The 18,233-nt window shown below is 42.4% G+C and overlaps 1 protein-coding gene across 2 annotated transcripts in view; it reads left to right on the top strand.

Moving 5' to 3' along the window:
• The window catches only part of klhdc8b (kelch domain containing 8B), a 327,420-nt gene that overhangs the window by 49,973 nt on the left and 259,214 nt on the right, over positions 1-18,233 (top strand). Inside the window, exons 2-4 of one of the 2 annotated variants that reach the window (XM_061974191.1) lie at positions 13,847-13,880; positions 14,012-14,144; positions 16,057-16,490. In XM_061974191.1, coding sequence (XP_061830175.1) covers positions 16,100-16,490 — 391 coding nt within the window. In that variant the 5' untranslated portion in view covers positions 13,847-13,880; positions 14,012-14,144; positions 16,057-16,099. Of the gene's footprint in view, positions 1-13,846; positions 14,145-16,056; positions 16,491-18,233 lie in introns of both variants that reach the window. The other variant, XM_061974180.1, reaches the window with a different exon arrangement.

Raw genomic sequence — 18,233 nt, 5'->3', positions numbered from 1 at the left:
TTGGGCATTTTGTTGGTGTGGCACAGAACGGAGATGTTGACATGCAGAGTTTCAAGCACTCTTCACTCTCTAGTGGGTGACTTTTAAAGTCACATTTCAAGTCATGCTACAAATTAGGCAGTGGTGCTACTTTTTGTAGCAACACTTTTGACATATTACGGTTGTCTGTTCAACATCTTTCCGCTTGAAGCCAAACCACCGCTAGACGATGACTGCTGTTTTTCTTGGGAATTAATTCTTCCTTCATTTGTTACCAGATTCGCACCTTCTCTCTCTCGTATTACCACTCGCACCGCTCCGCTAGTACCACAACTAACGTTACCATTTCGCTACCTCTCCGCTCGGCGAGGGCGTATGACGTTGCACGCACGACAATATGTGACGTAAGTAAGAAGGTGCGCTTGTTTTATCTCTCTGCGAGAAGGAGAGACAAGAAAGAGTGAGAAACGCCTGTAGTGTAGGATAGGACTTTATTGTCATTGCACAAGTACAACGAAACTATGTTTTCAGCACAAACCCGTTCAAGATGAGACAAAAAAACAGTGTACAGGGTTACAGAACAGGAACGCAGATGGGTCGCCGAAGGCGCCCCGTAAAAGATAAGAAAAAGGTCAAACGCTGGGGAAGAAGATGAGTAAAAAAATACAATCTAGACTGGGCTCCTAAGGGGGCCTAGTCTGGAGTGGGAAAAAACCTCCATGCAATGCACACATAAACACGTTACATTTAATCACGACAACTCGCAACAGAGGGGCGGGAAGTTGGGACCCTGGAGGTCGACTGCTGCTATGAAGCGCTGCCAGCCGTCCATCACCCCGAGGGGAAACAAGCGGTGGTGAAGGCGTGGGGTGGGGGAGGGTGTGTGTGTGTGCGTATATGCCCATTGTCTTGGGTGTGATGATGTAATGTTCATAGACTAAGGCCGTTCTGCATGCAAGCAAAAGTTCGACTCCAGGTGTCGTTTAGGAGGGAGGGAGGTCAATAGCGTTCATCATTGAGGTGTCCTCGGGGGTGTTTTCAGAACAGCCTGTTCCTGTTGTTCACAGCGTCAAGGCCATTCGAGGGAGTCAAATTGTAGATTAGGATGTTTGTTTTCCGCGAGCAGACAATACAATGACTTGTCTGTTCTATTCCTCCATGCAGGCTGCTCTCATATTCAATTGTTCCTTTTCAGCAAGCTTCTCCATGATGTGATCCATCTTGTGATTCAGTTCAGAAATCGCCACAGTCTGTGATCCCACAGCTCGGCCCAAACCTTCCATTGCGACGAACAGCCTTTGGGCTCCTTGAGTGGCCGCCATCGTCTTACGAATTTGACGATACACCAGAGCAATGCCTAGCCCAATCAGCAGGTGCTCCGTGATCACGGTTCCAAATACGGCGTCGACGCGTCGCATATTTACGTCACACTACCGTCATGGCGGAGCGCAAAGCAGACGATGCGAGCGGTGCGAGCGAGGGGAAAAAAGCACGCCAAAAGTCGTCAAAAGTGCGGGAGTATTTCAATAAACGGCCTAATAATGTTGTAGCGGCGAACAGCTGTCTCGTCAGCTGACGCGCAAGCTCGCAACCGTGGCTGCTTAGCAACCAGCCAAACCCCACTTAATAAAATTATATTTAATCTTAGAGCACATCCACATCCCTATTCACCTAGGCAACCCCAGGAAATGTATATAATTCGGCATTATTTCGGCCAGTCGGTTTATATTATCAGAGCCGCTCCCGTCTCATCTGCTGGTGCGCGAGCCCGATAATTAGACCGCTGTGTCAAATCAAACCCCAAGACTGTGGAATACGAGTAATAATGACTGATGAACACTTTAGTTCGATAATGAAGGTTGCCTCAGCTCAAAGCCTGAGCCCCGACATTAATGAACTAGCATCCAAGAAAAGATGTCCGGTATCTGGCTTGGGCACATCAGATTAGATCAGTGTGTTGCAAACTGAGCAGTTTAAAGTCCAGAATGGTTGGTTTATTCATTATTTTCAAATGTATTAGCCTGTGGAAAAAAGTTAATGTTGATATTTACCTCAGAAGGCTGCAAATAGAAAAGAGGCATTCAATTTTTATTTAAATTGCAGATACGTTCCCATCGTGACGTCATCCGACTCCATATGTGAATTTACCCCTATGTTGAAAAAAAAAAAATGCATTTTTTACTTGAACTTCTAAAAGAATCCTATTACTAAACAGGGAAAAAAAGCAGCAAAGTGATATTGGTGTGCATGTTGGAGGCTGGTTTCCATGCAAACATCATCACGGTCACCTCCACCCACACATGCACGCAGAAAGGCAGATATCAGTAAGGCCATAAGAGCACTAATGAAATTATTTTTTTGGTTTTTCTTTTCATATTCACAATGCTGTGTGCAGCCAAAAATAATAATCCTTTCATACCGGGGACGGAGAGCCAAACGTCACTGCTGATTCTAATTTGATATCAAGCCATTCCTTCTCTATCCAATAGCGTCTGACTAGAGGGGAGGAAAGAAGCACTTTGGTTTACTCGCGTTACATAATTCAACATGTCGGAGTGTCACCACACCGGTGGGCTTTGGGAGATCTGTTTCTTGGTACTTTTCAAGCGCCACATTGGACATGGCTTCCAGCGTACACAAACCGGGACCGCGGGGGGGAACGAGGCGGAGGGCGGGCTTCAGCCGTCTGCTTTATGACTGAACCGTCTCCAACTTTCTGCCACAGGTTGACTGTGACCATGGCAACCGGTTGAAATCGAGAGGGGAAAACGATGCAGACGCTCACAAATTATACTCGGATCGAAATAAAGTGGAAAAACATCAGAAAAGGTTGACGCGCCTCAAGTGCTTGTCGGCAAAATAACACGTAAACCTGGCCTTTTTTCTTGCCTGTTGTGATTTAGGCCAGAGGCATAAGACCCATAAATATTACTTTTGTTAACATATCTTTGTTGCCATCCCTATAAGATTTTGCTATACTCCGTTCTTTTGTTGGATGTCCTGCCCCGCCAGTATGAGTAGCAGTGGGTTTACTCAATTATGTCATCTAAAGTGCATAATTGGCCGTGACCATACTTGCCAACCTTGAGACCTCCGATTTCGGGAGGTGGGGGGTGGGGGGCGTGGTCGGGGGTGGGGCGTGGGCGTGGTTGGGGGCGTGGTTAAGATATATATATATAAGAAATACTTGACTTTCAGTGAATTCTAGCAATATATATATATATATATATATATATATATATATATATATATATATATATATATATATATATATATAAATAAAAAAAAGAAATACTTGAATTTCAGTGTTCATTTATTTACACATATACACACACATAACACTCATCTACTCATTGTTGAGTTAAGGGTTGAATTGTCCATCCTTGTTCTATTCTCTGTCACTATTTCAGAACACACACATTATACAAATATACATTATAAAATCAATAAGAAAACGGGAGCTCTAATTTGGGAGTCTGAATTAGGATCAGAAGTTCCTATATAAACATTGCGCACTCACGTCGCCTTTTTGTATTGATTGCTGCAGCTGTGCACTGGATTCATTCACAAATACAAACTACAACTCACAAACACTTTAGAGTTAGGCTCCACCATCAGAATGTGTACTTAAACTTATAAAGATCACATGGATATTATTCAGTGAGTTGATTCACCAAAACTAACCTGTTATACAGGAGGAAAAAGCACACAGGACGTTTCAATTGTTCACAGACTGGCCGCGCTTATCAGAATGACAAGACACTTTCGGTCTGCAGGTGATAGCATTCAATTGGGAAGAAACGCCCTACTGCCCCCTACTGACCAATGTGAATACTGATAAATGTGTAATGACAGCTCCAAAAACGAATTCAAACCACAAAATAAAATAAATAAATCAACACAAAAATGTGACACATTATGGGTGGGTCACATATGCATGTACAGTAGATGGCAGTATTGTCCTGTTTAAAAGTGTCACAACATTGCTGTTTACGGCAGACGAACTGCTTTACTGTAGGTAGACGAAAACTTGACTGCTGTTGTTGTGTGTTGTTACCGCGCTGGGAGGACGTTAATGAAACTGCCTAACAATAAACCCACATAAGAAACCAAAAACTCACCCTCGATCATTAGCTGTTTATATTATGGGAAAGCGGACGTGTGAACAGGCTGTCAACACGTCACTCAGGTCCGCATGGAGCTGGAGGGGGCGTGGCCTCCAGCTACGCCTGAATTTCAGGAGATTTTCAGGAGAAAATTAGTCCCGGGAGGTTTTCGGGAGAGGCGCTGAATTTTGGGAGTCTCCCGGAAAATCCGGGAGGGTTGGCAAGTATGGCCGTGACGAATGTGGAAGAGAGCAAAATGAATGACAAATTGACTTTCTTCTGTTTGTTTTTGTCACAAGCAAGACAGATCGTACAGCAGCACCCGCTGCTCGTTGAGAAGAGCGTTTTGTGCTTTTTTTTTTTTAATAAAAATTTATCATTTTCATCATCATATTTATCACAAAACCCAAAACCAGTGAAGTTGGCACGTTGTGTAATTCATAAATAAGAACACAATACAATAATTAGCTCAATCTTTTCAACTTATATTCAATTGAATAGAGTGTAAAGACAAGATATTTAATGTTCCAACTGAGAAAATTTATTTTTTTTGTCAAATAATCATTAACTTAGATTTTAATGGCAGCAACACGTTGCAAAAAAAGGGTAATTTTTACCACTGTTAGATGGCCTTTCCTTTTAACAACACTCAGGAAACGTTTGGGAACCGAGGAGACCAATTTTTGAAGCTTTTCAGGTGGAATTCTTTCCCATTATTGCTTGATGTTCAGCTTAAGTTGTAACACGTGTCTTAGCATTGTCTTGTTGAAATAAGCAGGGGCGTCCATGATAACGTTGCTTGGATGGCAACATATGTTGCGCTGAAACCTGTATGTACCTTTCAGCATTAATGGTGCCTTCACAGATGTGTAAATTACCCATGCCTTGGGCACTAATACACCCACATACCATCACAGATGCTGGCTTTTCAACTTTGCGCCTATTACAGTCCGGATGGTTCTTTTCCTCTTTGGTCCGGAGGACACGACGTCCACAGTTTCCAAAAACAATTTGAAATGTAGACTCGTCAGCCCACAGAACACTTTTCCACTTTGTATCAGTCCATCTTAGATGAGCTCGGGCCCAGCGAAGCCGGCGGCGTTTCTGGGTGTTGTTGATAAATGGCTTTCGCTTTGCAAAGTCGAGTTTTAACTTGCACTTACAGATGTAGCGACCAACTGTAGTTGCTGACAGTGGTTTTCTGAAGTCTTCCTGAGCCCATGTGGTGATATCCTTTACACACTGATGTCGCTTTTTGATGCAGTACCGCCTGAGGGATCGAAGGGCCGTAATATCATCACTTACGTGCAGTGATTTCTCCGGATTCTCTGAACCTTTTGATGATATTACGGACCATAGTTGGTGAAATCCCTAAATTCCTTGCAATAGCTCGTTGAGAAGAGCGTTTTGTGCTTTTTTTTTTAATAAAAATTGATCATTTTCATCAATATATTTATTACAAAACCCAAAACCAGTGAAGTTGGCACGTAATTCATAAATAAGAACACAATACAATAATTAGCTCAATCTTTTCAACTTATATTCAATTGAATAGAGTGTAAAGACAAGATATTTAATGTTCCAACTGAGAAAATTTATTTTTTTTGGCAAATAATCATTAACTTAGATTTTAATGGCAGCAACACGTTGCAAAAAAAGGGTAATTTTTACCACTGTTAGACGGCCTTTCCTTTTAACAACACTCAGGAAACGTTTGGGAACCGAGGAGACCAATTTTTGAAGCTTTTCAGGTGGAATTCTTTCCCATTATTGCTTGATGTTCAGCTTTAGTTGTAACACGTGTCTTAGCATTGTCTTGTTGAAATAAGCAGGGGCGTCCATGATAACGTTGCTTGGATGGCAACATATGTTGCGCTGAAACCTGTATGTACCTTTCAGCATTAATGGTGCCTTCACAGATGTGTAAATTACCCATGCCTTGGGCACTAATACACCCACTTACCATCACAGATGCTGGCTTTTCAACTTTGCGCCTATTCTTTTCCTCTTTGGTCCGGAGGACACGACGTCCACAGTTTCCAAAAACAATTTGAAATGTAGACTCGTCAGCCCACAGAACACTTTTCCACTTTGTATCAGTCCATCTTAGATGAGCTCGGGCCCAGCGAAGCCGGCGGCGTTTCTGGGTGTTGTTGATAAATGGCTTTCGCTTTGCAAAGTCGAGTTTTAACTTGCACTTACAGATGTAGCGACCAACTGTAGTTGCTGACAGTGGTTTTCTGAAGTCTTCCTGAGCCCATGTGGTGATATCCTTTACACACTGATGTCGCTTTTTGATGCAGTACCGCCTGAGGGATCGAAGGTCCGTAATATCGTCACTTACGTGCAGTGATTTCTCCGGATTCTCTGAACCTTTTGATGATATTACGGACCATAGTTGGTGAAATCCCTAAATTCCTTGCAATAGCTCGTTGAGAAGAGCGTTTTGTGCTTTTTTTTTATAAAAATTGATCATTTTCATCATTATATTTATTACAAAACCCAAAACCAGTGAAGTTGGCACGTTGTGTAATTCGTAAATAAGAACACAATACAATAATTAGCTCAATCTTTTCAACTTATATTCAAGTGAATAGACTGCAAAAACAAGATATTTAATGTTCCAACTGAGAAACTAATTTTTTTTTGGTAACTTAGATTTTAATGGCAGCAACACGTTGCAAAAAAGGGTAATTTTTACCACTGTTACATGGCCTTCCCTTTTAACAACACTCAGGAAACGTTTGGGAACTGAGGAGTTCAATTTTGAAGCTTTTCAGGTGGAATTCTTTCCCATTATTGCTTGATGTACAACTTAAGTTGCAACACGTGTCTTAGCATTGTCTTGCTAAAATAAGCAGGGGCGTCCATGGTAACGTTGCTTGGATGGCAACATATGTTGCGCTGAAACCTGTATGTACCTTTCAGCATTAATGGTGCCTTCACAGATGTGTAAATTACCCATGTCTTGGGCACTAATACACCCCCATACCATCACAGATGCTGGCTTTTCAACTTTGCGCCTATTACAGTCCGGATGGTTCTTTTTCTCTTTGGTCCGGAGGACACGACGTCCACAGTTTCCAAAAACAATTTGAAATGTAGACTCGTCAGACCACAGAACACTTTTCCACTTTGCATCAGTCCATCTTAGGTGTTTCTGGGTGTTGTTGATAAATGGCTTTGGCTTTGCAAAGTAGAGTTTTAACTTGCACTTACAAATGTAGCGACCAATTGTAGTTACTGACAGTGAGCCCATGTGGTGATATCCTTTACACACTGATGTCGCTTTTTGATGCACTACCGCCTGAGGGACGCAAGGTCACGACCATTTAATGTTACGTGCAGTGATTTCTCCAGATTCTCTGAACCTTTTAATGATATTAAGTACCATAGATGATGAAATCCCCTAAATTCCTTGCAATAGCTGGTTGAGAAATGTTGTTCTTAAACTATTTGCTCACGCATTTGTTGACAAAGTTTGTTTGTGAATGACTGAGCATTTCATGGAAGCTGCTTTTATACCCAATCATGGCACCCACCTGTTCCCAATAAGCCTGTCCACCTGTGGGATGTTCCAAATAAGTGTTTGATGAGCATTCCTCAACTTTATCAGTCTTTTTTGCCACTTGTGCTAGCTTTTTTTTAAAACATTTTGCAGGCATCTAACTCCAAATGAGCTAATATTTGCAAAAAATAACAAAGTTTTCCAGTTGGAACGTTAAATATCTTGTCTTTGCAGTCTATTCAATTGAATATAAGTTGAAAAGGATTAGCAAATCATTGTATTTTGTTTTTATTTACCATTTACACAACGTGCCAACTTCACTGGTTTTGGGGTTTGTATTTATTTGACATGTCTCATCATGCTGGCACCAATTCAATGTGTTGCGGTCCAAATGTATTCGTGTCAGGAAAAGTACAAAAACAATCACAAATCTTTCAGAAGGGTATTAAAAAAAGTCAATAAATGGGTGCATTTAATCCGTTTAAAATGTGCATGCTTTTATTTTTGTCGAGCGTACTTTGCACTGAACAGGAAGTCACTTTGTGAACGTTTCAGTAGATTATTTTCACCAAGCTATAAATATAACGCGTGCCCTTTTGTGATGAACAGCGTCACTTTTTCAGTTTCAGATCGTGCCAGAGTGAGTCAGTGTTGTATTGGGGCGGACATATTGCATAGAAAAACGGTTTAGATCATCGTGTTAAACTCTGGCCCGCAGGCCAAATTTGGCCCGCTGTGTAATTTCACTTGGCCCTTGAGGTGATATCAAATTAACACTAGAGCTGGCCCGCCGTTTATATACAGTGATGGTGCTGTGGTACACCGCATTCCCCGCTAATTGTCATACTTGCCAACCCTCCCATAATTCAGTCCACCTGAGGGTGCCCGTATAAAAAACTTTAACATTGTTAGAAATATACGCCACAATGTGAATCCACACCAAACAAGAATGACAAACATAAACATAAACACAACAGAACAAATACCCAGAAACCCATTGCAGTACTAACTCTTCCGGGACGCTACACGGTGTGTGTGTGTGGGAGGAGGGGGTTTGGAGGTAGCGGGGGTGTATATTGTAGCGTCCCGGAAGAGTTAGTGCTGCAAAGGATTCTGGGTATTTGTTCTGTTGTGTTTATGTTGTGTTACAGTGCGGATGTTCTCCCAAAATGTGTTTGTCATTCTTGTTTGGTGTGGACTTACAGTGTGGCGTATATTTCTAACAGTGTTAAAGTTGCTTATACGGGCACCCTCAGTGTAACCTGTATCGCTGTTAAAGAAGTATGCGTTGCATTAGCGTATGTGTGCGTACAGAAGCCGCTCATATCTTGTGACCGGGCGGGCACGTTGTTAGAAAGGATGAAAAGCGGACGTGACGTCAGCTCGTAGAGGACGTTAAAAGCAGTGCCTGTAAGACACGCCCCCAAGACTGTGGAATACGAGATATAATGACTGAGGAACACCTTCGTTCGATAATGAAGGTTGCCTCAGCTCAAAGCCTGAGCCCCAACATTAATGAACTAGCATCCAAGAAAAGATGGCAGGTATCTGGCTTGGGCACATCAGATTAGATCAGTGTGTTGCAAACTGAGCAGTTTAAAGTCCTGAATGGTTGGTTTATTCATTATTTTATTTTCAAATTTATTAGCCTGTGGAAAAAGTTAATGTTGATATTTACCTCAGAAAGCTGCAAATAGAAAAGAGGCATTTAATTGTTTATTTAAATTGTATTTGATATGCAATTGATATTTTTTAAATTATTATTATTATTATTTGAAACTGGATTTTGCATGTCAGTATAAAGTTATATAAGCCTTGCTTGTTCAATATTTAATGCAAAACTTGTTTGGGTCCCTATTAAAAGGTTCATTTGTTCAACCTTGGCCCGCGGCTTTGTTCAGTTTTACATTTTGGCCCACTCTGTATTTGAGTTCGACACCCCTGCTCTAGATGACGAAACTTACAAAAATGGAGGGTTTACCTGAGCCGCTGTTCTCACGGGTCTATATCTCGCCGCACTTCACACTTTGTGTTTTGGAGAGACTCTACAGCTTTTGTGGACTTTGTGGGAAGTGAAGTATAAACATATTTGACCTTTTTGTTACACAACACGTCTCAAGTTTGTGTGCCACGTTTCCTGCTTGGAAGTCTGCTGCCGTGACTCAGCCTCTTCAATGATGTCTTGGCTGTAGATGTCATGGAGACATTTATATACAAAACCCCAAAACCAGTAAAGTTGGCACGTTGTGTAAGTCGTAAATAAAAACAGAATACAATGATTTGCAAATCCTTTTCAACTTATATTCAGTTGAACAGACTGCAAAGACAAGATATTTAACATTCAAACTTGTTATTTTTTGCAAATATTAGCTCATTCAGAGTTTGATGCCTGCAACATGTTTCAAAAAAAGCTGGCACAAGTGGCAAAAAAGATTGAGAAAGTTGAGGAATGCTCATCAAACACTTATTTGGAACATCCCACAGGTGAGCAGGCAAATTGGGAACAGGTGGGTGCCATGATTGGGTATAAAAGTAGATTCCATGATATGCTCAGTCATTCAAAAACAAGGACAGGAGCAAATTGTTGAACAGTTCAAGAACAACATTTCTCAACCAGCTATTGCAAGGAATTTATCGATTTCACCATCTACGGTCCGTAATATCATCAAAAGGTTCAGAGAATCTGGAGAAATCACTGCACGTAAGCGATTATATTACGGACCTTGGATCCCTCAGGTGGCACTGCATCAAAAAGCGACATCAGTGTGTAAAGGATATCACCACATGGGCTCAGGAACACTTCAGAAAAACCACTGTCAGTAACTACAGTTTGTCGCTACATCTGTAAGAGCAAGCCAAAACTCTACAATGCAAAGCGAAAGCTATTTATCAACAACACCCAGAAACGCTGCCAGCTATGCTGGGCCTGAGCTCATCTAAGATGGACTGATACAAAGTGGAAAAGTGTTATGTGGTCTGACGAGTCCACATTTCAAATTGTTTTTGGAAACTGTGGACGCCGTGAGGAAAAGAACCATCCGGATTGTTATAGACGCAAAGTTAAAAAGCCAGCATCTGTGATGGTATGGGGGTGTATTAGTGCCCAAGACATGGGTAACTTACACATCTGTGAAGGCGCCATTAATGCTGAAAGGTACATACAGGTTTTGGAGCAACATATGTTGCCATCCAAGCAACGTTACCATGGACGCCCCTGCTTATTTCAGCAAGACAATGCCAAGCCACGTGTTACATCAACGTGGCTTCATAGTAAAAGAGTGCGGGTACTAGACTGGCCTGCCTGTAGTCCAGACTTGTCTCCCATTGAAAATGTGTGGCGTATTACGAAGCCTAAAATAGCACAACGGAGACCCCCGGACTGTTGAACAACTTAAGCTGTACATCAAGCAAGAATGGGAAAGAATTCCACCTGAGAAGCTTCAAAAATGTGTCTCCTCAGTTCCCAAATGTTTACTGAGTGTTGGTAAAAGGAAAGGCCATGTAACACAGTGGTAAAAATGCCCCTGTGCCAACCAGTCCAAAAGTGTACCCCGGAAACATACTATGCAGCATAACATGGCTGTATGGCGGTAAAAAAAATACAAAGTCGTAAGAGCAAACGTCCTCTGCAGTGGACATAACAGTGCCAGAGGACACAGGTCCTCAGTAAAAATTAAAAAAAAAAAGCCAACCATCCCGAACTCGCTGAAGAAGTCAAATAGTCATGTCTTGTTTTTTCTTTCGGGCTTCCTGTTGTGCAGACTTATTCAGCCGGAAGCTTTCATCCCCGACGTTGCATTTAGTACCCGAAAAATTTTGCGAGCGTCTCAAAATAGCGTGACCTCTTTCCTAAAAACCTCTAAGCTTCTTTTTGTGTATAAACGTGTGCGTACTCTCGCCTCTTCCAGGGAGCCCGGCTGCCTATTCACAGAGATCGCTTTCATTTAAAAATAACAAAGTGGGGTAGTATTTGCGGGAAAAAATAAATAAATAAATAAAAAAATCAGAGGGGACAGAAGGCGGGAGAACGCAAATAGTTCATCATCACTATGAAATTGTTTTGATTGTATATATAAATATAAGGTATATTTATTTATTTACTCGCACAATATAAAAAGTACAAAAGGTAACATTGTTCAAATACATAGAGACAAGAAATTAGTAATTAGAAATACGTAATAAGAAATAGGGTAAGTGCAGGGGAGAAAATAAACACAAAAATAGCTTATGAAAGGTTCTCACCTAAAAAAGTACAACAAAGTATGTTCAGATAAATATAAGGGATCATCTGAAAATAAAAAAAATAGATTTTTCAAAGTACAAAACCCAAAACCAGTGAAGTGGGCACGTTGCGTAATTCGTAAATAAAAACAGAATACATTGATTTGCTAATCCTTTTCAACTTATATTCAATTGAATAGACTGCAAAGACAAGATACTTAATGTTGACACTGAGAAACGTATTTATTTTGTGCAAATAATCATTAACTTAGAATTTAATGGGGCATGTTCACCACTGTGTTACATGGCCTTTCCTTTTAACAACACTCAGTAAACGTTTGGGAACTGAGGAGACACATTTTTGAAGCTTCTCAGGTGGAATTCTTTCCCATTCTTGCTTGATGTACAGCTTAAGTTGTTCAACAGTCCGGGGGTCTCCGTTGTGGTATTTCAGGCTTCATAATGCGCCACACATTTTCAATGGGAGACAGGTCTGGACTACAGGCAGGCCAGTCTAGTACCCGCACTCTTTTACTATGAAGCCACGTTGATGTAACACGTGGCTTGGCATTGTCTTGCTGAAATAAGCAGGGGCGTCCATGATAACGTTTTTTTGGATGGCAACATGTGTTGCTCCAAAACCTGTATTTACCTTTCAGCATTAATGGTGCCTTCACAGGTGTGTAAGTTACCCATGTCTTGGGCACTAATACACCCCCATACCATCACAGATGCTGGCTTTTCAACTTTGCGCCTAGAACAGTCCGGATGGTTCCTTTCCTCTTTGGTCCGGAGGACACGACGTCCACAGTTTCCAAAAACAATTTGAAATGTGGACTCGTCAGACCACAGATCACTTTTACACTTTGCATCAGTCCATCTTAGCCGGCGGCGTTTCTGGGTGTTGTTGATAAATGGCTTTGGCTTTGCATAGTAGAGTTTTAACTTGCACTTACAGATGTAGCGACAAACTGTAGTTACTGACAGTGGGTTTTCTGAAGTGTTCCTGAGCCCATGTGGTGATATCCTTTACACACCGATGTCGCTTTTTGATGCAGTACCGCCTGAGGGATCGAAGGTCCGTAATATCATTGCTTACGTGCAGTGATTTCTCCAGATTCTCTGAACCTTTTGATGATATTACGGACCGTAGATGGTGAAATCCCTAAATTCCTTGCAATAGCTGGTTGAGAAATGTTGTTCTTAAACAATTTGCTCACTCATTTACTCACAAAATGGTGACCCTCTTTGTTTGTGAATGACTGAACATTTCATGGAATCTACTTTTATACCCAATCATGGCACCCACCTGTTCCCAATTAGCCTGCTCACCTGTGGGATGTTCCAAACAAGTGTTTGATGAGCATTCCTCAACTTTCTCAGTCCTTTTTGCCACTTGTGCCAGCTTTTTTGAAACATGTTGCCGGCATCAAATTCCAAAAGAGCTAATATTTGCAAAAAATAACAGTTTTCCAGTTTGAACGTTAAGTATCTTGTCTTTGCCGTCTATTCAATTGAATATAAGTTGAAAAGGATTTACAAATCATTGTATTCTGTTTTTATTTACCATTTACACAACGTGCCAACTTCACTGCTTTTTGGGTTGTGTACATTGAGGTCAATATGTGATGTATTTAAAGTATTTATTGTTGTTCAGATGCCTTCCACGGTTTGAACATGCTCTCTGAACGCAGCTCTATACTGTATTTAGAACACTGACGATTTCCTGCGGCCCCAAACGCATGCAAACAATGGTTCATGCGTTGCCATAGTTACCACAGCCACAGGGGGGGTGAGGGGGTGGAATCTGGTGGCGTATGATGTCTTCAGGTCATTTGCATTAATCAATTCGGTATTCATTTGCATCCAGTGGAAAAAATATATTTATATGAATAATAAAAAATACGCCGCCAACCATCTCAACATGTGGACTGTAGAAGTATTATGGGCTGTTTTGCTCTTCTTATTGAGTACTTGGAGACAAGATTGTATGTGATTTGTACTTATGTGATGTTTTTGTGTGTTCTTCTAGGTTGGGCCTCACTGAGGGACCTTCTTAAAGCTCAGTGAGTCGCGCTAAAATATTCTTCCGACGTGAAGATGTTGTCGCCCAATTAAGGCATCCAAGGAAGTCTTTTTGTCGCTCTCGAAATATTTTTTTTTTCTTTTTTGGATCGTTCTCTGTGGCATTCAAAAGTTCAACCTGAGGCGTACATTCAAGGACGGACGGAGAGAAGCCGTGATGGGCAGATGGCTGAGCTTCTCCAAAACACCAACATAGGGATGAATAAAACATTTGCATAGGAGGAGTCGTGACATCTGCCACAAGAGTGAGTAGTCACATAATATCTACGGCTTTTCACACACACACAAGTGAATGCAAGGCATACTTGGTCAACAGCCATACAGGTCACACTGAGGGTGGCCGTATAAAACAACTTTAACACTGTTACAAATATGCGCCACACTGTGAACCCACACCAAACAAGAATGACAAACACATTTCGGGAGAACATCCGCACCGTAACACAACATAAACACAACAGAACAAATACCCAGAACCCCTTGCAGCACTAACTCTTCCGGGACACTACAATATACACTCCCCGCTACCCCTAAACCCCGCCCCCCCCAACCTCCTCATGCTCTCTCAGGGAGAGCATGTCCCAAATTCCAAGCTGCTGTTTTGAGGCATGTTAAAAAAAAAAAAAGAAGAATAAGTGATTATTACATTTTAACAGAAGTGTAGATAGAACATGTTGAAAGAGAAAGTAAGCAGATATTAACAGTAAATGAACAAGCGGATTAATAATAAAATTTTTACAGCTTGTCCTTTATCATTTTGACAAAATAATAGAATTATATATGACACAATATGTTACTGCATATTTCAGCAGACTAATTAGGACATACTTGCCAACCTTGAGACCTCCGATTTCGGGAGGTGGGGGGTGGGGCCTGGTCGGGGGTGGGACGGGGCGTGGTTGGGGGCGTGGTTAAGAGGGGAGGAGTATATTGACAGCTAGAATTCACCAAGTCAAGTATTTCATACATATATATATATATATATATATATATATATATATATATATATATATATACATATATATATCTACATCCTGAAAATATGCAAACAAAACTGTGTTTAGATAATTGATACTTCAAGCTTGCATAAATAAATATTAAGGAATATAACATTGCTTGGCTTCTGAGAGTTTCAAAATGTAATGAATAAAATGCTAAAGTTGTTGATAAACAAGCAATTATTTTAATAATTAAATATGGTCATTTTAAATTAATTATCATGATAATTTAAAATCAATTATTTCAAATATGTTTATTTTAATGTATAATTCTATGGCTGGATGTAATAAGGAGTCACAAAAAAATACAAATAAAAATACAATTAATTTTGATGTTTTTAGCAAAATATAGTAAAAATGTATTTATTTTTTATTTATTTTTTTAATTAATAAATATATTTATTTTTAGGTAAAATAAACATAATAATACAATGTATCTCTAGTCTGGATGATTTAGTTCTTGTCACCCTGTTGTCCTCCCGTCATGAAAAAAGGCTGTCCTCACTCAGGTCCGCATGGAGCTGGAGGGGGCGTGGCTTCCAGCTCCGGCTGAAAATCGGGAGATTTTCGGGAGAATATTTGTCCCGGGAGGTTTTCGGGAGAGGCGCTGAATTTCGGGAGTCTCCCGGAAAATTCGGGAGGGTTGGCAAGTACGAATTAGGAGTCTTTGTTTGTTTACTTACTACTAAAAGACAAGTTGTCTAGTATGTTTACTATTTTATTCAAGGACAAACTTGCAATAAGAAACATATGTTTAATATACCCTAAGATTTTTTGTTAAAAAAAAAGCCAATAATGCCATATTTTTGTGGTCCCCTTTATTTAGAAAAGTACCGAAATGTATCAAAATACATTTTGGTACCGGTACTAAAATATTGGTATCGGGACAACCCTACTTTGTGCTATGATAAAGAATACGCTTAATGCGAACAAGATTCATGTGTTCATGGAGGATTTTTTTTTTCACACTTCTGGCTGATGCAGTCTGCTTGCATTGGGGCCAAGTGGAGCAGTGACCTACCAGATGGTGGGCTGGTGAAAGTAGCTCTTCAGTCGTAATGTGCAATCAAACATCATCACGGACTGGAATGGGCCAGAATTTGCTTTTTTTTTTCTTGTTCCACCTGTGTCACATTCCCTTTCATCTCACCCCCCCCAGCCTGGTGTGTGATGCTGTGTCCCCTCCTCTCGCTCCCGGAGACATGCCCGTGCAGGAGATGGAGGTGAGTCCTGTCAAGTCCCTCTACTGGGAGCAGTTCCCCCCAATGTCCCAGCGCAGAGTCTACTGCACCCCCGTCTACCACGAGGGACTGCTCTACGTGCTGGGGGGCTGCAGCGAGACCGGCACGCCCCAGGACAGCGTGGAGGTCTTGGACGTGGAGAGCCAGACGTGGAGCCAGCTTGCTCCGCTGCCCACGGCCAGGGCGGGGGCCGCCGCCGTGGCCTTGGGAGGCCAGGTTATGGTGTTGGGGGGCATGAATCAGCAACAGACCCCCTTGGCGTCAGTGGAAATTTATCACCCGGATGAGGGCAAGTGGGAGCCGAAGGCCAGCCTGGGGCAGCCGTCCATGGGCGTCACCACCGTGCAGAAAGGTAAGAAAGACTATATTTGAGTGTTAATGCATCAATTCATTATTCTCTGTATTTTCCTTTTAATCTTTTTGTATTGACCCACTTGGGCGGGAAATCAGTCACACATGATCGAGGAATGTGTCAAACATGTCTAATGTCAGGTTCAAACACTGATGACATCTATTAAACGGACAAAAAGCAATGAATCATGCAGAGACAGAGTTCAATTTAGCTCATGAGGAGAACGCATGGAGCTGCACACTTAGTCACAGTCTCGCCCTACGTTCTAAGACAGTGGTCCCCAACCTTTTTGTAACTGCGGACCGGTCAACGCTTGAAAATTTGTCCCACGGACCGGGGGGGATTTGGTATTTTTTATATTTTTTTTTTTTTTTTTTTGTCATAAAAAAATACAATCATGTGTGCTTATGGACTGTATCGCTGCAGACTATATTGATATATAATGTAGGAACCAGAAATATTAATAACAGAGAGAAACAACCCTTTTGTGCGAATGAGTGTGAATGAGTGTAAATGGGGGAGGGAGGTTTTTTTGGGTTGGTGCACTAATTGTAAGTGTATCTTGTGTTTTTATGTAGATTTAATTAAAAAAAATAAAAAATAAAATAAATAAATATATATATATATATATTTATTTTTCTTTTTCTTTTTCTTGTGCGGCCCGGTACCAATTGATCCACGGACCGGTACCGGGTCGCGGCCCGGTGGTTGGGGACCACTGCTCGGATGTACATTGTGGACGCCGTCTTTGCTCCACAGTAAGTCTTTGCTGTCGTCCAGCATTCTGTTTTTGTCATACTTGCCAACCTTGAGACCTCCGATTTCGGGAGGTGGGGGGGAGGGTTGGGGGGTGGGCGTGGTTGGGGGCGTGGTTAAGAGGGGAGGAGTATATTGACAGCTTGAATTCACCAATTATTTCATATATATATATATATTAGAGATGCGCGGATAGGCAATTATTTCATCCGCAACCGCATCAGAAAGTCGTCAACCATCCGCCATCCACCCAATGTAACATTTGATCAGAACCGCACCCGCCCGCCATCCGCCCGCACCCGCCCGTTGTTATATATCTAATATAGACGATGCAAGGCATTAGTGAGGTTATAAAGCTTTTGCCTGTTAAAGAAAGGAGACTGATCCAATGCAGCAGAGACATTCGCGTGCCACGCTGTCACGACCCAGACGCACACCAGTGCGCAATCATATGGGAGCCGCGCTGAGCGCACCTCCAAGCGCGTCTCGCTGCCGGCGACGGCCGGGTATGGGCCCAACGCTCCAGCGCCATCCATTTTCAGTGCTAGTTGATTCGGCAGGTGGGTTGTTACACACTCCTTAACGGGTTCCGACGTCCCTGGCCACCGTCCTGCTGTCTATATCAACCAGGGTGAGCCCCACCCCTTTCGTGAGCGCACTGCGCGCGGAGTGACCCCTGTTACGCGCCCCCGGCAACAGGGGTGGCGGGCAGGTAAGCTGCGCGGGTGGAGCGCGCGGAGTGACCCCTGTTACGAGCCCCCGGCCACGGGGGTGGCGGGCAGGTAAGCTGCTTACCTGCTGCGCGTGACGCCGGCCGCGGCGAAGGCGGACGAGGCGGGGTGTCGGTGCGGTGGGCGCGGTGGTGACCCTGGACGTGCGTCGGGCCCTTCTCGCGGATCGCCTCAGCTACGGCTCCCGGTGGGGCCCTCTCGGGGGAAGGGGCCTCGGTCCCGGACCCCGGCGAGGCGTCGGGGGCCTTCTCCCTCC

This window comes from Nerophis lumbriciformis, linkage group LG01, assembly GCF_033978685.3.
Source record: "Nerophis lumbriciformis linkage group LG01, RoL_Nlum_v2.1, whole genome shotgun sequence".
In the NCBI taxonomy this organism is placed as follows: domain Eukaryota; kingdom Metazoa; phylum Chordata; class Actinopteri; order Syngnathiformes; family Syngnathidae; genus Nerophis; species Nerophis lumbriciformis.
The sequence above is the reverse complement of the archived record's forward strand: the minus strand, read 5'-3'. Positions and strand labels throughout refer to the sequence as shown.